This window comes from Emys orbicularis, chromosome 18 (assembly GCF_028017835.1).
Source record: "Emys orbicularis isolate rEmyOrb1 chromosome 18, rEmyOrb1.hap1, whole genome shotgun sequence".
Taxonomy (NCBI): Eukaryota; Metazoa; Chordata; order Testudines; family Emydidae; genus Emys; species Emys orbicularis.
Window position 1 is genome coordinate 13,690,014 of NC_088700.1, and position 19,396 is coordinate 13,709,409.

Consider the following 19,396-nt stretch of genomic DNA (forward strand, 5'->3'; position numbering starts at 1 on the left):
CTTCTCAAGGTATGAGGGGAGCCCATTTCCACATGGGGCCACCTTCAGTGTGAGCAGAAAGCCTGTTCCTATCAATCTGGAGCCAGTGACATTCAGAACAGAAGAGACCTTTATAAAGAGAGGGACCTGATCCACTGCTCCCTTACTCCAGCCATATGCCAGGGCAACTGCATTGATTTCAAGGGTGTGACTGTGATGCAATAAACCTGGAGTGATGTAGTGGTGAAGCAGACCCAAATACCTCAGTACTTGACAGCAATTGCCCTATACCTTCTAGCTTCCAATGGTGATTGTGCAGGGTCTGGGCTGATTTCTGTAGCATATTGTCATAGTCCTTTATTTATAAGAATCCAAAAGCCAAATTAGATTTAAAACCCCCCATCAGATCAGCAGAACTGATGCAGTGCAGTACTAAGGCAAATGAGAGACATGGCCAAAAATGAAGCCCAAAATAGTAGGAGGAGGTAATAATGATGATGCCAGGAAATTCCAGTTGGCATTAAATGGTCAGATTGAAATATTTCAAAATAATAGAACAAAAGGGGGAAAAAACAACTTTCCGGGGAGGGAGGGAGAGAAAGGAGTGATCTAAGAACTGGCCTGGAGTTGAGACTTCAGCTAATTTAGGCCTTGATCCTGCACTGAGGACTACATGGGTGCTGCCCTATTGAGGTTAGTGCAGGATTGGGGCCCTACAGTGTGATCTTCATCTCACTATTCCTCAGTAAAGTGAGGGATAGTGGCACTTGTTCCTCTCAGGAATGGTGCAGGAATTGACTGGTTCATGCTGGTTAAGTGCTAAGTAGAGAATGATTAACTGGATAATAAAGGGGCCTAATTATTATTATGATTATTACAATAGCTTCTAGAGGCCCTAATCAGGGATCAGAGCCCCATTGTGTTAGGTGCTGTACACACATCAAATGAAAAAGACAGTCCCTGCCCCAAAGAGCTTACTTTTTTTTTAAGGAAGAAAGCAAAATGATTGCCTTCTCCAGGGATTGGCTCAAATGCTTTAGTAGCACCACTGTGGGATGTGACATTTAGGAACAAAAGCATAATCCCACTGAAGTCAATGGTAAAACTGTCATTGATTTCACTGGGACCACTGCCCCCTTATTGTAGAATACTGTGGCACTTTTCTGTTATAAAGGAAGTGCTGCCTGAATGCCAGAGGGCGGCCATGGGCCCCCATTCAGCTTCCTGGCTTGCACTGTCATGTTTCCCATTCACAATCTCTATGGATTCTCCCCCTTGAACAACTGCAGGTGACAGTGTCCCTCCACTCCCTTTTGTTTGTGTGCTGCAAACTGAATTCGCTTCTCACGGTGTGAAACAAGCGATCAGTAGCAAAGTGGACTTACCTGTGACACAAATGCTGGCCCTGATTCTCCACTCCCTTGCACCAGTGCAAAGGGAGTGCAGAAGGAGAGTAAAATGCTACAGCCACACACCCGGAGCACCTGTAAAGTCCAGGGTTGCTGCTTTCTCCTTGGGAGAAGGCTGGTTCCCTGAGAGGTTGGCCATGCCCTCCGTCTTCACCTGTGGCATTGCTCGTTGGGGCAAGCCACTGTCCACTAGTGACCCAGCTAATGGGATGTGAGCCCAGCTTTGATCATCTTCGTTCACCCAGGATGCTCCCCTTCGTGTCGGGATATATCTACACAGTACACTGCATTTTAGAGCCCACAGCAGTGTGGGCTAGCGCTAAGGCGCTAAAAACAGCTGTGTAGATGTTTGGGCTCGGACTGGCCCTCGGATTCTGAAGCCCAGGGAGGGAGTTTAAGAGCCCAAGCTCCAGCCCAAGCCACAACATCTGCACTGCTGTTTTTAGCACCATAGCACGAGCTCAAGTCTGTAGACCTGGGCTCTGAGTCTTGCTGCTGTGGGTTTTAAAAAGAGTGTAGACAAAAGCCAGAGAGATATTGCCGTGGCATCGCTTTCCTACGTTGCCAATGAGATGCTGACCTTCTTCAGAGAACTTATTGGGATACAACCAGCCACGGGCTTAAGCCATAAAACTGGGATTTCAGACATGCCCAAGACTGGGTGTGTTCAGATCCAGGGATGGGAATGGGCCCCTCACTATGTAGAACAAATTGAGCTGGCAGTAGTCTGGTCTTCTGCAGGATAGGGGGGTTGCTGCTGAGGAGAAGGGCTGTTCTCTGAAGAAGCTCAAAGCACAGGGAGTGAGATCTTTGGCCCCACAGGAACTTGGGAAAATCTGTCTGCAATTCTGGCTTTCCTGTGCCTTTACCTCTCTAGGACCCCTGTTATGGTTGTGAGGGGAGCGTTATTCCCCAGATCCTGCCCCACTTTCCCACGTGCACGTGTTTTCTCTTTCCTGCAGCTCAGCCAGTACCCTCACCTGCGGGAGGAGATGGATCGGATTGTTACTACGCACATTCGTGAGCGAGAGGGCAGGACCAAGGATCAGGTAGGGCCTGCAGGGCATGCCTGAGGGCGGGGGGCAGAGGGGGAGCCTTTAGGGATACAGTATGAGCTATAGGGATAGAGATGGGCCTTTGCTGTAAAGTTGGGATCTGGTGAGAAACGCCCCGAAAGCTCAGGGAGGTGTTGGCTGAGAAGAGCCATAAGGCAACTCAATGGTGGCTCCTGCTACCTGCCTTTGTGTTAGTAGCACCCATCCCTTGTCTCTCACCCACTTTCTTTGTGTCTTTGCCCCCCCAGGTCATGCTCCTGATAGACATCGAGCTGGCCTACATGAACACAAACCACGAGGATTTCATTGGCTTTGCCAAGTAAGCACCAGTGCCCTGAACTGCCTCCTTCCCCCTGCCCCTGTTCCCCTGCAGCCAGGGCCGGCTCCAGGGTTTTTGCCGCCCCAAGCAGCAGAAGAAAAAAAAAAGCCACGATCGCGATTGGCGGCAGCTCAGCCGCACCGCTTTCTTCTTCGGCGGCAATTCGGTGGCAGGTCCTTCCCTCCGAGAGGGGAATGAGGGACCCGCCACCGAATTGCCGCCGAAGAGCCCGACGTGCCGCCCCTTTCCCTTGGCTGCCCCGAGCACCTGCTTGCTAAGCTGGTGCCTGGAGCCGGCCCTGCCTGCAGCCTTGCTCTGTGTGCGCTTTGGTAGGTGGGCTGTAGGCCGTGGCTGCAGAGCCCCATGGGTGGAGAGTTTGGAGCAATTTGCCACCCTGGCTTTGATGGGAGGGTGAAGTGAGGTATAATGTGCAGGATGGTAAAGAGAGAAATAGGTTTCCCTCTTCCCCTGGGGGTGAGGGCAGTTCTCCATGGAGTCCTGACACCCCCCAACTTCATTGTGTCTCACTTCAGCCCACCCCACACACACAAGGCCAACTCACTTCTTAATTGGTTGGAGGGTTATTGTGAGGCACCTCATCGTCTGGGGGTAAGTGTGTTGCCTCCTCATGCCCTTCCCCCTCGCCCCCAGACCTCTTGGGAAGTAAGGAATAAAGCTAGGCCTCCAATGTGGCATAGCAGAGTGAGCACTGAGCTGTCAGGATAGAAATTAAAGAAACCCAAAGCTAGAGCAAGTCAACAGTGCTGTGGCTGGCATGTCAACCATGTCATTCCCCACTGAGAGGAGGGATGGACTGGTGGATAGAGGACAGGCCCAAGAGACCTGGAGTCTATCCCTGGCTCTGCTACTAGTTTGTTGTTTGACCTTGAGCAAGTCACTTAATCCCTATGTATTTAAGTTTCCCCATCTATAGAACAGAGATAATGACACTGACTTACCATAGAGGAGTTTGTGAGGCTAAGTATGCATGTTTGTAAAGCACAAGTGAGATCTTGGGTGAAAGGGGCTAGGGAAGGGCAGGGAATGATTATATCCAACCAGGCAGGACAAAGAACAAAAATCAGGTGGAATTATAAAATTGTTCATGGAGAGTCATTAGTGTGCTGAGTGTTTTACCAAATGTAGAGCAAAACCTGGTCTTTGTCCCCAGGAGATGATGCTGTAACTTAGACAGACAGTACAGTTCAGACATACAGGGATAAACCGAGGTCCCATCACCGTCAAAGGTTGTTTTGCAGTTTGAGGTCAAGATATGTCCCAAAATGCTGCAGAGACCAGCAGGTGCTGTGGTCTCAAAACATTGCAGAGCTCTCTGTCTTGCTCCTTTCTTCTGTGTATTAATATTGAAAGGCTTCATGGAAGACCTGTTTACAAGCAGGGTTTGACGGAGGAGAAAGTGGTTGCATGAGAAGAGGGAGGGAGTTACAAACCTAGGGGGTGGCATGGGAGAAAGAATGAAGGCAGGAGTGAAGGAAGAATAGAGAGGCGGTGGTCAGCAGTTGGTTTAGAAGATGCGTAGGAAGCAAGGGGTTGAGTAGGTCAGGCTGAGACCAAAGATGTAGTTGAGGTGGAGCTGTACAGGGCTTGGAACTTGAGGGCGAGAAGCTTGAATGTGCTGTTGCAGAAGCCTAGAGGGAGCAGGAATCAGGAAGGAAGGGAGTGCTGGATGGGGCTTTGAATGTCTCTCATCTTGTTTGTAGCGCTCAACAGAGGAGCAGCCAGATGAGCAAGAAGAAGGCAGCTGGCAACCAGGTAAGTTCCCTCCCGCGTGAGGCTGCGAGAAGGATACATACCTGGCTTGACAGGCTATCAGTTGAGCCAGACACAGCAACACTTCAAAGGTATAAAGAGAGGCAGATGGGAAGAATCTTAGAGAGACACCTTAACCCCACTGAAATGTATGGGATTAGGGAAGCCTGTGGGAAGGACAAAGGGGAAACATTTCTGAAGAATATGGACTGTCCCTCCTGCAAAAGAACAATTGTTATGTATGGAGCTGGCATTGCCCTCAGTAAGACTAGGACTATGGATGTCTATTAGCTGCTTAAATACAAGGGCCAAATCATATTCTTCGCTGTCTCTGGCGCAACCCCACTGGCTTTAACAGTAAGTGAGTGGAGGAGCTGGCCCAGCAGAATCACATGAGGGAGACTGACAAGGTGATTACAGAGGCTTGCAACATCTGCCCTAGCTGAGGATCAGAGCTCAAAGGAAGGGTGCTGCAGACTTTACTCAGTGCAGGGAGGTATGCAGGGTGCAAGACTCTCTAAAAGAGGGGACACTGGGATCCTTGCAGTAGAGAACTGATTTTGAAACCGTGTCACTTTGCATATCATGGCCCAGTCCCCTTCCACTATCATCCTGGCGTTGGGTACTGGGCAGAGTCCAGAGCATCTCGAGTTTCATCCATTTCTTTGGGTGACCTTGCATTTCCCTGATGGGTTCACCATGCTTTACAACTGTGCCAGCCACACGCTAGACAGTTAAATTATCAAATGGTCCAATAAAGAGCTGAAAGTGCAGGGGGCGTGATCAGGGGTCTAGCCATATAAGCCACTGCTTTCTGGATAGTGGCAGATGTCAGTGTTAATTCTGCTCACATCCCTGGATGCGTCATTCACTTCTCCCAGCTGCGCTTGACCTTTCTATGCAGGTGAGAGCTGGAGGATGCTCTCTGATTTGGTGGGTCCTGATGCAAGTTTACAGTCCATCAAAAACTGGGGCAAACTATACCCTCCAGTTCCCCCAGCTCCGGCTCTAAACTGTCATGCCGCAGAGTTATCTTTCCCAGTCGTCTCTCTTGACCACATGAATGGTCTCCACTGTCTGGGAGCCAAAGGGCAATTTGCAGAACTTCTGGGCTCACATTTTCTGGAAGAGGCAAGTCCCACCTGAACAGGAGGCTTTAAAGCCACCTGCTCAGGGAGATGTCGTTGGCATCCATCAGCCCTGCTTGGGTTGGGCATCCTCATGGTGGAGCCTTCTTCTGGGAGAGAATAGTGAATGGAATGTGAAGTCCCTGCTGCCTCCATGTAGTGCATGGAGTGTATGTGCTATTGAAAGCCAGAGGGGCAAAGAAGACCTTCCTGTCCTAGAGCTACAGGGAGAACCACAGGGTTATTTAGCCTGGAAGGTCTGCACAGAAATTTGGGCACCTTCTACAAAAGGAGGGTACAGAAGCAGCCCAGCGAATAATGTAGGTGAACAACTTCTTCCTTTCCAACCCCAAACACTCATCTGGAGTGAATCATCTTCAAAATATATTTGGCCACCTTTCCCTGAAACACAGTTAGAGCTTCAGAGATGCTGGAAGGCTGGTTGGCAGGTTCAGCTGGATCATTGCTTTCTACGGATGCTATTTCTGAAGGGCTTTACTGGGTATCTCCCAGCTGCAGGGAGACCATCCTCTGAAGGGCACCAGTGAGTACCTTGCCTTTGCCCTGGGTGTGGAACAGCTCTGGGAGTCAATCCTTTTCTGTTTCATTCGTGGATTTGCCTGTAACTAGCTTGAGCTTTCATTTCTTTTAGCAGATTTTATTTTGGGGCCCGAGGTCTTTGATGTTTTCGCAGCTGACATGCTAATTTGGTAAAAGATTCTGACGATTAATTTTTGAGGCTCTTTCCTCCTTCCACTCCTCCTTTCCTAGTAACAATCTCTCCTCTCTCTGCTCCTCTCCTCTCTTCTCTGCTGCTGTTGCTATGGTTCCCCTTTGCAGGATGAGATCCTGGTGAGTAGAAGGCCGCTCAGCAGGCTGTGCTAATGAGCATTAATGATGCATCTGGGGAGAGCAGGATCAGGAACAGCACATGGACCATTCCACCTGCTACTGCAATGGGGGGAAGTGGCAGCTGATGTTAGATACAGATGAAGTGGAAGTGGGGAGCAAAGCAGAATGAGAAATTTATGAGAATTTCTTTAGCTGCCTCTAAAGTGTGTAAGCGGGAGGAGCTGGGGAGACCATTCAATCTAGAGATCAGGATCTGGGGTTCAGCTTTAGTGCCCCCTTCTGTCAGCAGAGAGAATTGGTCCATTGTGAATTTTAACAATCAGCAGCATGAAAGAGAGGAGTGAAAATCCACTTACCCCTGCCTGCAGATATGGATAATGAATGCACTGATGCAGACACTATGCAGATGTTTATTAAGTCACACAAAACAGTATTCATTAATGCACAAACACCTAGCCATTCACATACATACTGTTTACAACACACACTCATTTTTAACATGCACACACATGCAGCGATACATACACATATAGGCTAATTCACACGTGCAGTAACACAGGCTCATGCACACATGTACAATAATGAACACCTGCAGTAATAATAACAGGAGTACTTGTGGCACCTTAGAGACTAACAAATTTATTAGACTAATAAATTTGTTAGTCTCTAAGGTGCCACAAGTACTCCTGTTATTTTTGCGGATACAGACTAACACGGCTGCTACTCTGAAACCTGCAGTAATGCACATTCACACACACACACACATACATATATGTTAACATGCTTATATTTAAGCTATTACATACATATACTCTTTCTACTAACTCATATGTATAGGAATAGACAAACATTGATTTAAAGTTACAAAGTCCACTAATCAATAATCTCCTAGCTCATTTACAGAATGTAAATATGGGACTTTCTATCTATCTATCTATCTATCTATCTATCTATCTATCTATCTATCTATCTATCTATTAAAGCTAATGTACATATGTATAGTAACAGTCACACATGCCACTTATCTCACACAGTTAAGTTCAGGGTGTGAATTCCAGATGCATCATTATTCCCAGATGTTCAGTATCTCCTTGCGTTACGAAATTAAATAATTTGTTTTTCATTTACCTCTCTCTACTTATCTTCTTGAATTGCCTCCCCTCGAGCTCTGTGAAGCAGTCCCCTCCAACCCCAAGTGCTGGGAGAGCTCCCTGTCTCTGCCAGGGTGTGCTTCCTCCTTTGCTCTTTCTAGGCATGGTCTTTTCTGGGTGTGATTGTTGCTGTGATTTGGTTTCTGTGGGTTGGGCCAGTGTCTGAGATTCTCTCTGCAGTTCTCTCTTCCCCTTGAGTGCTTGGCAGATGGTGTAACCCCCAACAGAGCCAGGTTCTCTCCTGCCTCCCTTCCATTCCCTGCCTAACCCTTCTCCTGTTTGGAGACAGGTGCAGGCTTGATCGCCTCGGCGCTCCAAATTAGTGAGGGGCTTTTTGGCAGGAACAGAGAGCACGGTGGTCCAGGTCATTGTTGTGCTGGTCTGTGTGTGTAGGGACACACTCTGCTCTCTCCCCAACCATTAGGAGGACTAGGTTTTCAGTGCCATGTTTAACACTGACAATTTCCATCCCCACAGGTGATCCGAAAAGGCTGGCTCACCATCAATAACATTGGGATCATGAAGGGCGGCGCCAAGGAATACTGGTTTGTCCTGACAGCTGAGAACCTCTCGTGGTATAAGGATGATGAGGTGAGTTGCCCAGCCTCAGGGCTGGTTGGAGTATGGCTTTGGTACCTAGTTCTCTGTGGTGCTGAGAACCCTCCACTCCCATTGACTTTCAGTGGCTGAGCATTTTGTATAAGGCCCTTAGTTACCTACAGTGGCTGGGTATTATAAATACACTTTCTGTGTATTAATTATCTGCTTCTATAAAGCAGCCCATACCCCTGGGACCTGGAGTGATCCCACAAACCAGTATTCAACCTCTCCAAGGAAGGGATGCCAGGAGATCGGGAGCTATAATCAGGATGCCATATACTCTGTTTGTGGGGTATAGAACTGTGTGTTCCCCTAGGGGCATGCCCAAATGGAGCCCTGCACATTAGTCACACCTTGTATATGTTAGCGTTCAAACAGCTGCTGCCAGCCCCTCCATCAGCCCATGAATCTATTGCCTTGTTTCTTGTATTTAACTCTTAGCGGGGCCTTGATATTGCTTCAACTGGAATGAGGATATTTCTTTTTAACTGTGAAGGTCATGGAATTAATTTGGATGCAGCAATCCTGGCACTGACGAGAAAATCCAGTTGGAAATGACTGTGCTTGGAGCTCCGGAGTCAGTAAAAAGTGGGCAGGGCACTTTTCTGTCTTATTCTGGCAGGCCGACTCACAGGAGGGAGGGGATGGGTTAGCGCTCTGATACCCAGGGCTTTGTGGTACTCTCAGCAGTAGCTATAGTGTCTATTTAAATTGTGGCTAAGCTTGACTCTAGTCTTGTGTGGTCATTCAAGATAGGTGTGACCTAGTTGTCTGAGCACAGGACTCAGAGCCAGGAGCTATGGAATTAAAATCCCAGCTCAAACACTGACTCCCTCTGTAACCTTGGGTAAGTCACTTTACTTCTCTGTCTGTTTCCTCATGTGCAGAATGGGAATATTAGTACTCATCTACTTCATCTGGGTATTGGGCAGATCAATTAATTCATGTTCATAAAGTGCTTTGAATGTGAAAGTGCTGAGTACTGTTATTAACAAACCATAATAGTACATGCAGAAAATAAAAGAGAAAGTAGCATGGATCTGCTCTGTAGACCCACCTTAAAAATAAATATTCCTGAAAGTTGGGAATCATGGCTTCCCAGTGCTTCCTCTTCTACTCAAGCAGGGAGCAAGATACCAGCTGCCAGAATCATGTCCAAAATGAAGTTATTGTTATTTATTTATTTATTTGTCTACTATCAACAGTGTGCCAGTCATAAAGGAAGACAAAATCTCTGGCCCCTGGGCCTAAATCTCTGAATAGTGGGAATGAACAGCAAGAAGGTAATCAGAATGACATGAATTTAAACTCAAATACCACTCAACGTGCCAGGGATAGAAATACTTTGGGGGATGGCTACAAATGGATTCAGATTCAGTCAGCTTTTCCAAGCAATGGTTCCAAACTACTGGTCAGGAAGAGAAGGGGCCTTGCACCTTGTGTCATGGTTTATACCTGTGCAACATACCTGTAAACTGCTACCAGACCAGAATTCTCCACTCATTTACATCTGTGGGCACATTTAACACCCACTTTGCACAGTTGGAAATGATGACACAAGGTGCCACACAGTAGAGAATCAGGCCTGAAATGTCATTCCCTGACCAGGAGCTGATTAGTCTGGGGTATGTCTACACTACAGTGGCACAGCTATGGCACTGCAGCTGTGCAGCTGGAGTACTGAAGTGTAAATGATTTCTACATCAACAGAAGGGGATTTTCTGTTGATGTAGTTAATCCACCTCTGTGAGAGGTGGTAGCTAAGACCTCAGAAGAATCCTCTGTCAACCTAATTGTGTCTACAGTGGGGGCGAGGTCAACCTAACTATGTTGCACAGGGTGTGAAATTTTTCACAGCCCTGAGCAAAAAATAGCTAGATCAGTCTATTTTTTAGGTGGAGACCAGGTCTAAGTTCAGCTGGGGCCTGCATCAGTCCCGTAATCAGCAAGGAACTGGAATTGATTGTGCAAAGGAGATTTTAAATCAGCCAGTCCTTTTTCAAGCCCCATGAACTCTCAGACAGAGCTGCCTGGTGTGGCAACGCTGCCTCATGGTTATGTGTGCAGGTCAGGCAGTTATAACTTAAGGCTTGAGCGTTGTTTTAAATTAAAAACAGCTTCTGCATCTGGATTTCAGCGATGACCGCGTAGCCCCCCACCCCTCTGCCCCAGCAGGGAGCGGGCGGGCTGTGGTTGTAGCACATAATCTGTGTTAATAGACTCCAGCTGCATGGGAGGGGGAAGGGGCGCCCCTTTTATCCTATGAGGAGGGTAACCCTGGGGGTGAATAACAGCTGGAGGTCTGCACCGCTTCCCTTCTGCACGGTGAGAGGCAGAGCAGCCTAATTAAAACAGCTCCCTGCCAGCCAGCGTCCCTTAAATAAACGCAGGGCGACCCAGTGCTGACGAGGCAGGAGCAGCACAGGAGAAAGGAGCCTTTGTTCTAACTGGAGAAGGGGTGGAGGGAAAGGGGGAGCTTGTTTTTATTTCTGATTTTTCCCCACTCCTGCCCCCTCTCACCGGTTCAGCTCCTTGATCCCTGGCCTCTGGGGAAGGAAAGGGAAGTAACTTCCACTTGGATTCCATGGCCAGGCTCAGCTTACAGAGTCAGTACATTACAGGGGCAGCTTGGAGAGTCCTTGGCTTTGGAGTTCCCATCCTAACCCTCTACCCTACCCTACAGGGCTGACTCTGTCCTCCAGGGCTCTGCTACCCCACATGGCGACAGGGCTGTCTCCATCACCCACGGCCCCTCTGCCCCTCATTGAGAGGAGGCTTCTCAGACGCATCACTCCCAAACCAGGCTGGTATCTCCACACATGGCTGTCTCCATATGTCTCAGTCCCAGATCCCCTCTCTTCCCCAGAAAGGGCTGTCTGCCTCCCTGTCCCCCTGATTTGAAGGGAGGAATGGTGTCTTTTAAGGCCCCATTTTAAGTCACCCTGAGTGCAGCCTGAGAGTCCCGATCCACTTAGGTTATGGACAGACGACAACCCTGACTTCTCATGCTCCTGTTGGGCTCTCTTGCCCCAGCTCCGCGGCGCTGTAGCAAACAGCCAAAGGAAATGAGAGTGTTCAATCCAGGGAAGAAAACCCTTGTGTTGGTAGAAGAGCCGGTTGCAGAATTTGGGGCATCTGGTGGGAGAACTAGGGGTGGACTGGGGGTGGCAGGACGACGTTGGGCTAGTCTGGCACCTCTCAAAAATTGAGGCGGGTGGAATGGAGCTCAGCCCTTCCCTCCCCTGCCCTGTTACGGCAGGACTGGGCATCAAGTCTGAGTAGAGACATCTGGGTCCCATTAGTGAAATACCAGCCTTTCCACAATGCTGATTTGTTTTCTCTTACCCCCAAAGAAAAGAATTGGAACTTAAAAGTGTCTTAAAGGTTCCAGCATCAAGTGTGAGAGAGGACAGGGCTCCCGCTGCTCCGGAGAGGCTGGTGGAGCATGCTGGGGGAAGGGAAGGGGGCGGAAAGCTGGCTCCTTGTTCTGCCCTGCTGCCAAGAGCCCTTTCTTTGGGTTCTCTCTCCAGTCTCCTTTGTGTGAGTCAAATCCCTGACCCAAGGAAAGCTGCAGTATAGATCTGCTGCAGAAAGGGGAGTCATCCTGGATTTGGGAATCCCACACAGGGAGTCAGCACCTCCTGGATGCTGCTGGCTTCTGCCTATAGGACATTTGTGGAAGAGCAATATGGTGGATTGGCAACTATATGGATCCAGTGACCATTCTCTAAGACAGAGGGTGATCTCGCTAGCCAGGGAGAGCACTGCATCCCCGAGACTGGAGTGGCAGCCATGGCACTGTAGCCGGTTGGTATTAGATACTCAGTTACCATAGTGATGAGCATGGTATGAGAACCTAAGCAGAAAAAGGTGTTGTTCCACCTAATCCCCTCCAGAGATCTACAGCACACAACCCAGCTACACAGGTAGGATCCAGGCTTTTCCTCTAGTTCTCTAGGTGGCAGGGGGCATTAAGCCCTGAGCCTAAGCCATAATGAACAATATGTTACATGGTTCCTATTAGCAAGGCCTCCATCCCACTGAAATGGGCCCATGGGCCCTGCATTTGGTACATGTAAGAGTGAATTTAAACTGGGATGCATATGACTACGTACATGTGTCATTGTGTGTACGTGAGTGGTTGCACACACCGGTGAATAGAGTCTACTTCTAGTACATGTGGGAATTTGGGTGTGAATATACTATATAGCCAAGACCTTCTGTCCTTATTTATGCAAAAGTCTCACTAAGGTTAGGCTGAATAAGGGCTAAGGAGGGCAGGACTTGGCTCATACCTGTGTGAGGGCATCAGTGTATTTCCATAGCTAAATGTGTGTGTCCGTCCTGCTTGAAATGCATGGTGGAACCTGCTCGCAGGATCCTTGTATAGAGTGAAATTCCTTTATGCGGAAGTAGAATGAGAGGAATAGCAAATTGTTTCACTGCAGCAAAAGTGCAACTTGTAATTCCAGTACTGCTGTTCTGTATAGACACTAAGGCCAGGTCCACGCTACAATCTTACGTCGGCATAAGTACATCGCTCAGGGGTGTGAAAAATCCACACTCCAAGCGATGTAGTTACACTGACCTAACCCCCAGTGTAGACAGTGCTATGTCAGTGGGAGAGCTTCTCCCATCAACACAGCTACCGCCTCTCGCAGAGGTGGATTAACTATACCGACAGGAGAGGCTAGTAGCATCTTCACTAAAGCGCTACAGCAATGCAGCTACGCCGCTGCAGCTTTTAAAGTGTGGACCTGCCCCAAGAAGGTTCCACTCCATATTGCGAGGTGTGGGTGTGTCTCTGTGTGTTGTTGAATGTATACATGTGGGTGTTTGTATTGTGTGTGAGTGTGAATGCACACAGATATGTGTGTGAGACTGATACATGGGTGTGTATGTTTGTGAATGGTATGTACATGTATGAATATCTGAGTATGTTAATTGTGTGTGCAGGTGTGCATATGTGTGTCTGAATTTGTGTGTACGTGTGACTGGCGTGGGTTATGTGTCCATATGAATGGCCTGGACCTGTGTGGGTGTGTATGCCCGGGACTGGGTGTGGATGACATGGCAGTTATGTGATCATGTATGAATGTTGTGTTTGAGTGAGAATTGGGTGTGTGAATAATAGGAGGTGATGTGCTTGTTGGAATGGGTATGTTTGGTGTGTGTGTGTCTAGTATTTGGGTATGTGAATGTGTTAAGTATCTGTGCACATGAATGGTGTGTGTGAGCAAGAGAAATGGTGTGTAGGTGTTTGCATGTCTATAGATCCAGGCATATGATGGGGAATCTTTTACATTCTTCATACACCATTTTGAGTCGGCTGGGTCAGAGTTGTGCTGGCTTCGTACGTCCCCTTCTCTTCCATCACTGGAGAATGCAGGCAGATTCTCCTGGCTGGGAGAAGCCATGACCTTATTCACACACTTGTAGGTGTCCATTTACACATCAGACCTTGGCTCCTTCCCAATTCTAGCTAGAGACTTCAATGCTAGGATTACATTACATCTCCCTCTGAAACCCCCATTTTCAGAAACACGGAGCAGATCACTTTTCCTACAGCAAGCTGACGCTCTTGTGTAGTAAGCCCCAGATCAGCCACATCATGAAGCCCTCTCTGTTGTCTTTGCAGTGGCTCAAGCCCTGCCAGCCATCAGGATGGAGCTGTAATGTGGGGGTGGCTTTGAGCAGTCCAGCTGCAAGCTGGATTTTGTCACCCATTTTTCTGCTTTGAGACCGCAGAGCTAGGTATGCTCTGAGACTCAGTCCTTCCCAGTTATCATAACAGCCTCGGGATCTCTCTCTACCACCCGTACTCCATCCCTCCCTCTCTGCCCCTACTCTTTTGCTCTTTCATTCATTCACTCTCATGCGCTCTCTCTCCCATTCATAGTCTCTTTTCCTTTTTCTCACACTCTCCCTCCTCCTTCTTTCTCACTCTCTCTTTGTTCTTTCTCACTCACTCGTTCTCTTTAGTAGTTTTGCACACACATACACATTACCTGTCCCTCCCAATCCACATCTAAAGAAAGGACCACAACCAACTTTAAAGGAAAAGTGATTCCCAGAATCTCCAAACCTGAAATCTTTTTTTTTTTAAATAAAATAATCAAAGTTTGTTACACCATAAAATTCCCCAACTGGCCACTTCCCGCTGCTTAATTTCGCCTCCTCCTCATAAAGGGACTGCTAGCAAGGCACTGTGCAGCCGTAACTCTCCCAGGGGATAGCCCCTTTCCCTGTGATTTGGACACTTCTAGCAAAGGTCTGCACAAGAAACACAAGGCATCCTGAGTGGCTCTCACTGGAACAAGCATGTGAAGCCAACAGAAACAGCTGCAAAGAAAGGGTGAGGAGAGTCAGGGAGGAAATGACAGACAGACAGACAGGGAGTGGGAGTGGGATGGCGAATAGTGACAGATAAAGGTGAGCATCAGGTGAGGATCCAAGCGGCTGTTTCGCAGCAGACTGGGGGAGGTAGGTGAATTTAGCATGCGTTGCTCACACCCCAGCATTTCCCGCTGCCATGCAGGCGTTTCCATCCCTGTGCGGCACCGGCAGCGTGTGTGGTGTATCCCAGCACAGCCTAACCAATGTGCAGACTACTGTACAATCTCGTAGTCCTGAACAGGTAGTCTGAACACTGGGCAGACGGAGTGGAGCCTCTGTGTCCAGCTCTCCAGCTAGCAGCAGCACGTTAGTCCTTCCCCCTTTCTGCCTCTGGGCTGGTGTTTTGGGGACAGAGAGAGGGTGAGGGAAAGTCCAAGTCCTGCTTGAAGAAGTTTCCTCCATTGGCAGCTGGGAAGAAGGGGGGGATTGCTCCCTGCCTGCACCCCGCACTGAGCGAACCTTCAAACCCCTTTCTCTTCCGACGTTGGCATCAAAAGGCTGATGCCCCATTCCCCCGGGCAAGTCGTACCTTTAAAAAATAAAAATAAATTACTGCTGTTCGAACCCAGGAGAAAATGTTTCTAAGTCTTGGCCGTTGCCCAGATGTGCAGACTTCGTTGCTTTATTCAACCCCCCACATCTGGCGCAGCAGTTGGTGGCAGCGGGTGGGAGGACGCTCAGGCCCGATGCATCCTGATCTCCTTCCGCCCAGCTCTCAGTCCCGTAGAACGTCGCTCTACCCAGGGTCCGGAGCAAAGAGCAAAGAAGACCAGCTTTCGCTTCCAAGCCCATAACAAGGGTCCTTTGACCCGCATTGGCCAGTTGCCTTTGCAGCTAGCCTCCGGCTACCATGGGAGCGATCCGAGTTCCCTCCTTTCCTCCCCCCATCGCGTCTGGCACTCACTGTGCCTCCCTCCCTCCCTCTTTCTGGTCTTTGCTCCCTCCCTTCTCTTGCTTCCCTTCTGTCTTTCTGCCTCAATTGACGTGGCAGTGCAATGCTAACTAGACTCGAGGGAGGAGCTTGTTGGCTGCTGGGGAGGTCAGAGGTTGACAGGAAGTGAGCCATCTGACGGATAAGGTTGCGCGGAGAAAAGGAAGGTTCCATACCTTGGATGGAAACTTGAGGAATGCCGCTTTCTCTCTGATGCTCAGCTCCTGTGTAGCGATTCCAGATGTTCCCCGAGCCATGTGGTTCACTTCCTCTCTTGTGCTGCAGGGATAAAGAGTGCTTTAGGTGCAATATGCAACCCACCAGCACACACAAGGGAGGGGGAGCCAGAGGAGAGAGTTTAAATCTATGGCTAAAAACATGAACACCCAGTACTCCTGCTTTGTCCCTAATAGGTTAAACACGTGATGAGGAGCATTTAAGGGTTGGGGGGAAATCTATTCGTTTATTTCCCCATTTAAATCTCATAATACAGGAAGGAGGTGACAACACTGAGCAAAGAAAAGGCCCTATGCTGGGCATTGTTATACACTGTTACTGAACAAATTGACTGGGAACAGGGTTTAACTGGGATAATGGAGAGGTAGATGGGGCAAATAATTTATAGGAAGTCTGGGGGAATCCTCCACTGTAAATATTTGTGAAATTACTGAATTCCTGGTACAATTTGGTCTATTACAGAAGTGAAGACTTTACTGTTCCAAAGTAATTTGATGAGGCCCAAAAAATCATTTGTTTTTGTCAGGGATGATTTGACCCCATCTAGGGTGGGGCTGACTGCCTGAGACAAGGAGAGCACCACAACCCTCCTGTCAGTTTGGTGGTGGGATTTTAACAATGGTCTCAAGCCTCCTCCAGCACACCACTGGCACCAGAGAAAAGCAAAGTACATTAGCATTAATAGTAGCATTTGGTTCAGTTGGTATTTTTTTAATTTCACAAGAGCCATAAATCAGAACACATACACTTGGACTCTCTGTGCACAAAGTTTTACTTGTCATAATAGCTTCAACTTATCTTGGGTTGTCCTCCTGGTTAATTATGGTGAGGTCTGATAGTTCTGTCGATTATCTCCTAGCACTCCAAGAGCCAAATTCCTCCTGTGGATGCATGTGTGGGCTTCCCCATCAGCTTCAGCTTCATGTGTATCCAGTATATAAAACACCAACCCTTTCTGCACAGAGAGACCGGCTGGGCAGAGGAAATAGCCTGCGAACAAACCAGGAGCCCTCATTCCAATCCAGCTATGCTATATTTTTACCTGGCTGTTTAAAATGTATTTGGGGATGAAGGCCCAGAGGAGAACAATGCACATTCAGTTAACAATGCAAACCACGACCGTCTAAAATACACTGGCCCCAATACAGAGCCAGAGTAACAGGCTACTTAGGGTGCCTCTTCTCAGGCCACAGAGCTACACTAGTCTCAGTCCTTCCCCCAAACACTATGCTTTGCCCTCCATGACTAGGGGTTAATGGCTAGGGGATCCATGTGCCCACGCTGCCCCCTGTTGTCAGTAGCTACCGGTGTGATGCTCTGCTCTTGTTCGATGATAACAGTCGGCTGCGTGCGTGTTCCCTCTGTGTGCTGCCCAGTTCTGCGCAGATAGCTGACACAGCAGACACCGAGAGAACCCCCAATGACCACAGACTCTAGTAAGGTACGAAGGAACCCGAGCCAGGTTTATTGTCAAACGAAGCACAATAATAGTTTCCCGTAGACTCTACAAGACATACTACGAAGTTGTGCCCCCTGGCAATGGACCAGCTCAGTCAGTGGCGGGACTTTCCACTGCCCCCTAGGCCAGATAAAGATGCGCCCTCCGGGACCTACTTTTATACAGTTACAGGACAGATTACTCATCCCTACTGACATATTGAAGTACAGCCCCTGGGCTCATTAGGGTGCTGTCTCCTCCTTTGATCATGTTGTTTCAGACAAACAGATCTATCCATCATGCTGTCCTGTCTTTAAGATGCACCTGCCTGTTCCTTGTTATGTTTGTGGAGTGTCCTTGTATCGGGATGTCCAGGTGCCATCTTGGCACAAGTTCCTCTTGTTAGCACTTATATGTGAATGCACCTGCTTCTAACAACCCTCTTCTCGCCAACTTCTGTGAGTGAGGCCTGCCTCTGGCTCACAGCCCAGCTTTTGCTTAGCAATGCCTGGAAGTACTTTGGTTCAGGCTTCAGGCCTCAGACTGGGCCTCTGACACAAGAGCTTATGTTTCAGGGCCTCATCTTACTACACCCCCAAGTCTCTTTTCTGTGGCAGTGCCTCCCCCCAACCCCTATGGAGCTGTGCTTTACTGTGTACATGGGGTGTAGGCCTCCTGCATAGACTCTCCTTATCCTCCCCCCGTGCAAGTGGACCACACTGGTTCTGCTGCATTCAGGGTTCTCCATGCAAGCATTGTGATTATAATTAGGAATGATGGTCCTTTAAAAGGTGTGAGACTAACCAGGCCTGATTAGACCCTGTCACCCCAGTACCCCTTCTCTCCCTATATTTGCACTTTAGTGTCCTGCTTCCTGCAGCCCACAATGTTACCTCCTCCCCCTTGCCTGCTGCAGCATAATTCCTTGGCTATGCATGTGTTTCATGGGATAGATATTCTGCTGCTGAGAGGGCAGCCTCTCCTCTGCTATGATCCTCTATCTGCCTTGCCGCCAAAATGAGATGTTTGATGAGCAACACAGGCCTTTTGGGATCAAGCCAAGATCTTTGAACCACGCTCAACAAAGCCACCTCCCCCATCCCAGGGTGTACTGGCACCTAGTCCTCCCTCTCTGATTTTTGCCTATCAGGCTGGAGGGAGAGCCCCTCCCCCCCCCTTTTGGCTGCATTGCTCTTGGGATGTCTCAGCCACCACACACTCCCTGATTGCTAACATATGGGCAGAGGGCTCAGCCAAAACTTTAAACGGCTCAGCCCTCGGCAGCTCGTTACACTCTTTCCTGTCTCTACAATCAGGAAATGAAGTCAGAGTATTGATATAAAACAGGCTGGGGTGAAAACCGAGAAGATGGAAAGAGTGGAGCTAGGACTTTTGAGAGAATGGGGTGTCGGTGTGGTGAGATGGCGGGTCAGAGCAGCACTGGCTGAATGTGTGTGTGTGCATCATGCTGCAATCCAGAGCCTGGGGATTTACCTCCTGGCACCAGTGCTCTAGCTCTTGTATGGCTCTCATTACCCCCAAAGCTGAAAAATCCTACACTAGTGAGCAGCAATTTGGGTCTAATTGCCCCTCGAGGATGTTGGTTTGAATATTGCTCCAGGGCATAGATGCAGTGCCCCCAGAACCTGGGAACCTGGCACTAGCATTCTATATGATGGAATTCACTGTCTTCTGAGTTTAAGAGAGTGAAGCCTGGTGCTAATGTATTGGCTCCTACTGCACTTAGAGACTGGGAGTATAAATCCTTACATGTGTGTATGGCTCCTAGAGCACATTAGAGTCAAGGGTCCAAAATCTGACCTCAGTTTCACTGGTGTAAATCTGGAGAAAGTGCTAAATCCTGATCACATTAATGTCAACGACAAATTCCCATTAGCTGTAGTGGGTCCAGGTTTTGGTCCTAACACCATTGAATACACTCTAGATTTACCTTGGTGTAATGGAGATCAAACTGTTGAGTGCAAATCCTGGCACTAGTGCAATGGTGTGGGAAGTGACAGCATGAAGAGGCTAGAAGATTACAGAAGCAATACCTATGTGATGAAGGGGAAGAACTCTAAGGCCTTGATGGAAACAAAATGGGTACAGGGTGAAGACACACATACACCATC

The 19,396-nt window shown here is 48.6% G+C and overlaps 1 protein-coding gene across 6 annotated transcripts in view; it reads left to right on the forward strand.

Moving 5' to 3' along the window:
- Positions 1-19,396, forward strand: part of DNM1 (dynamin 1) — a 105,007-nt gene that overhangs the window by 59,767 nt on the left and 25,844 nt on the right. For all 6 annotated transcript variants that reach the window (XM_065419024.1, XM_065419025.1, XM_065419023.1 and 3 more), the window contains exons 11-15: positions 2,351-2,437; positions 2,692-2,762; positions 4,484-4,535; positions 6,500-6,511; positions 8,140-8,253. In XM_065419024.1, the coding sequence (XP_065275096.1) occupies positions 2,351-2,437; positions 2,692-2,762; positions 4,484-4,535; positions 6,500-6,511; positions 8,140-8,253 (336 nt within the window). The remainder of the gene's footprint in view (positions 1-2,350; positions 2,438-2,691; positions 2,763-4,483; positions 4,536-6,499; positions 6,512-8,139; positions 8,254-19,396) is intronic.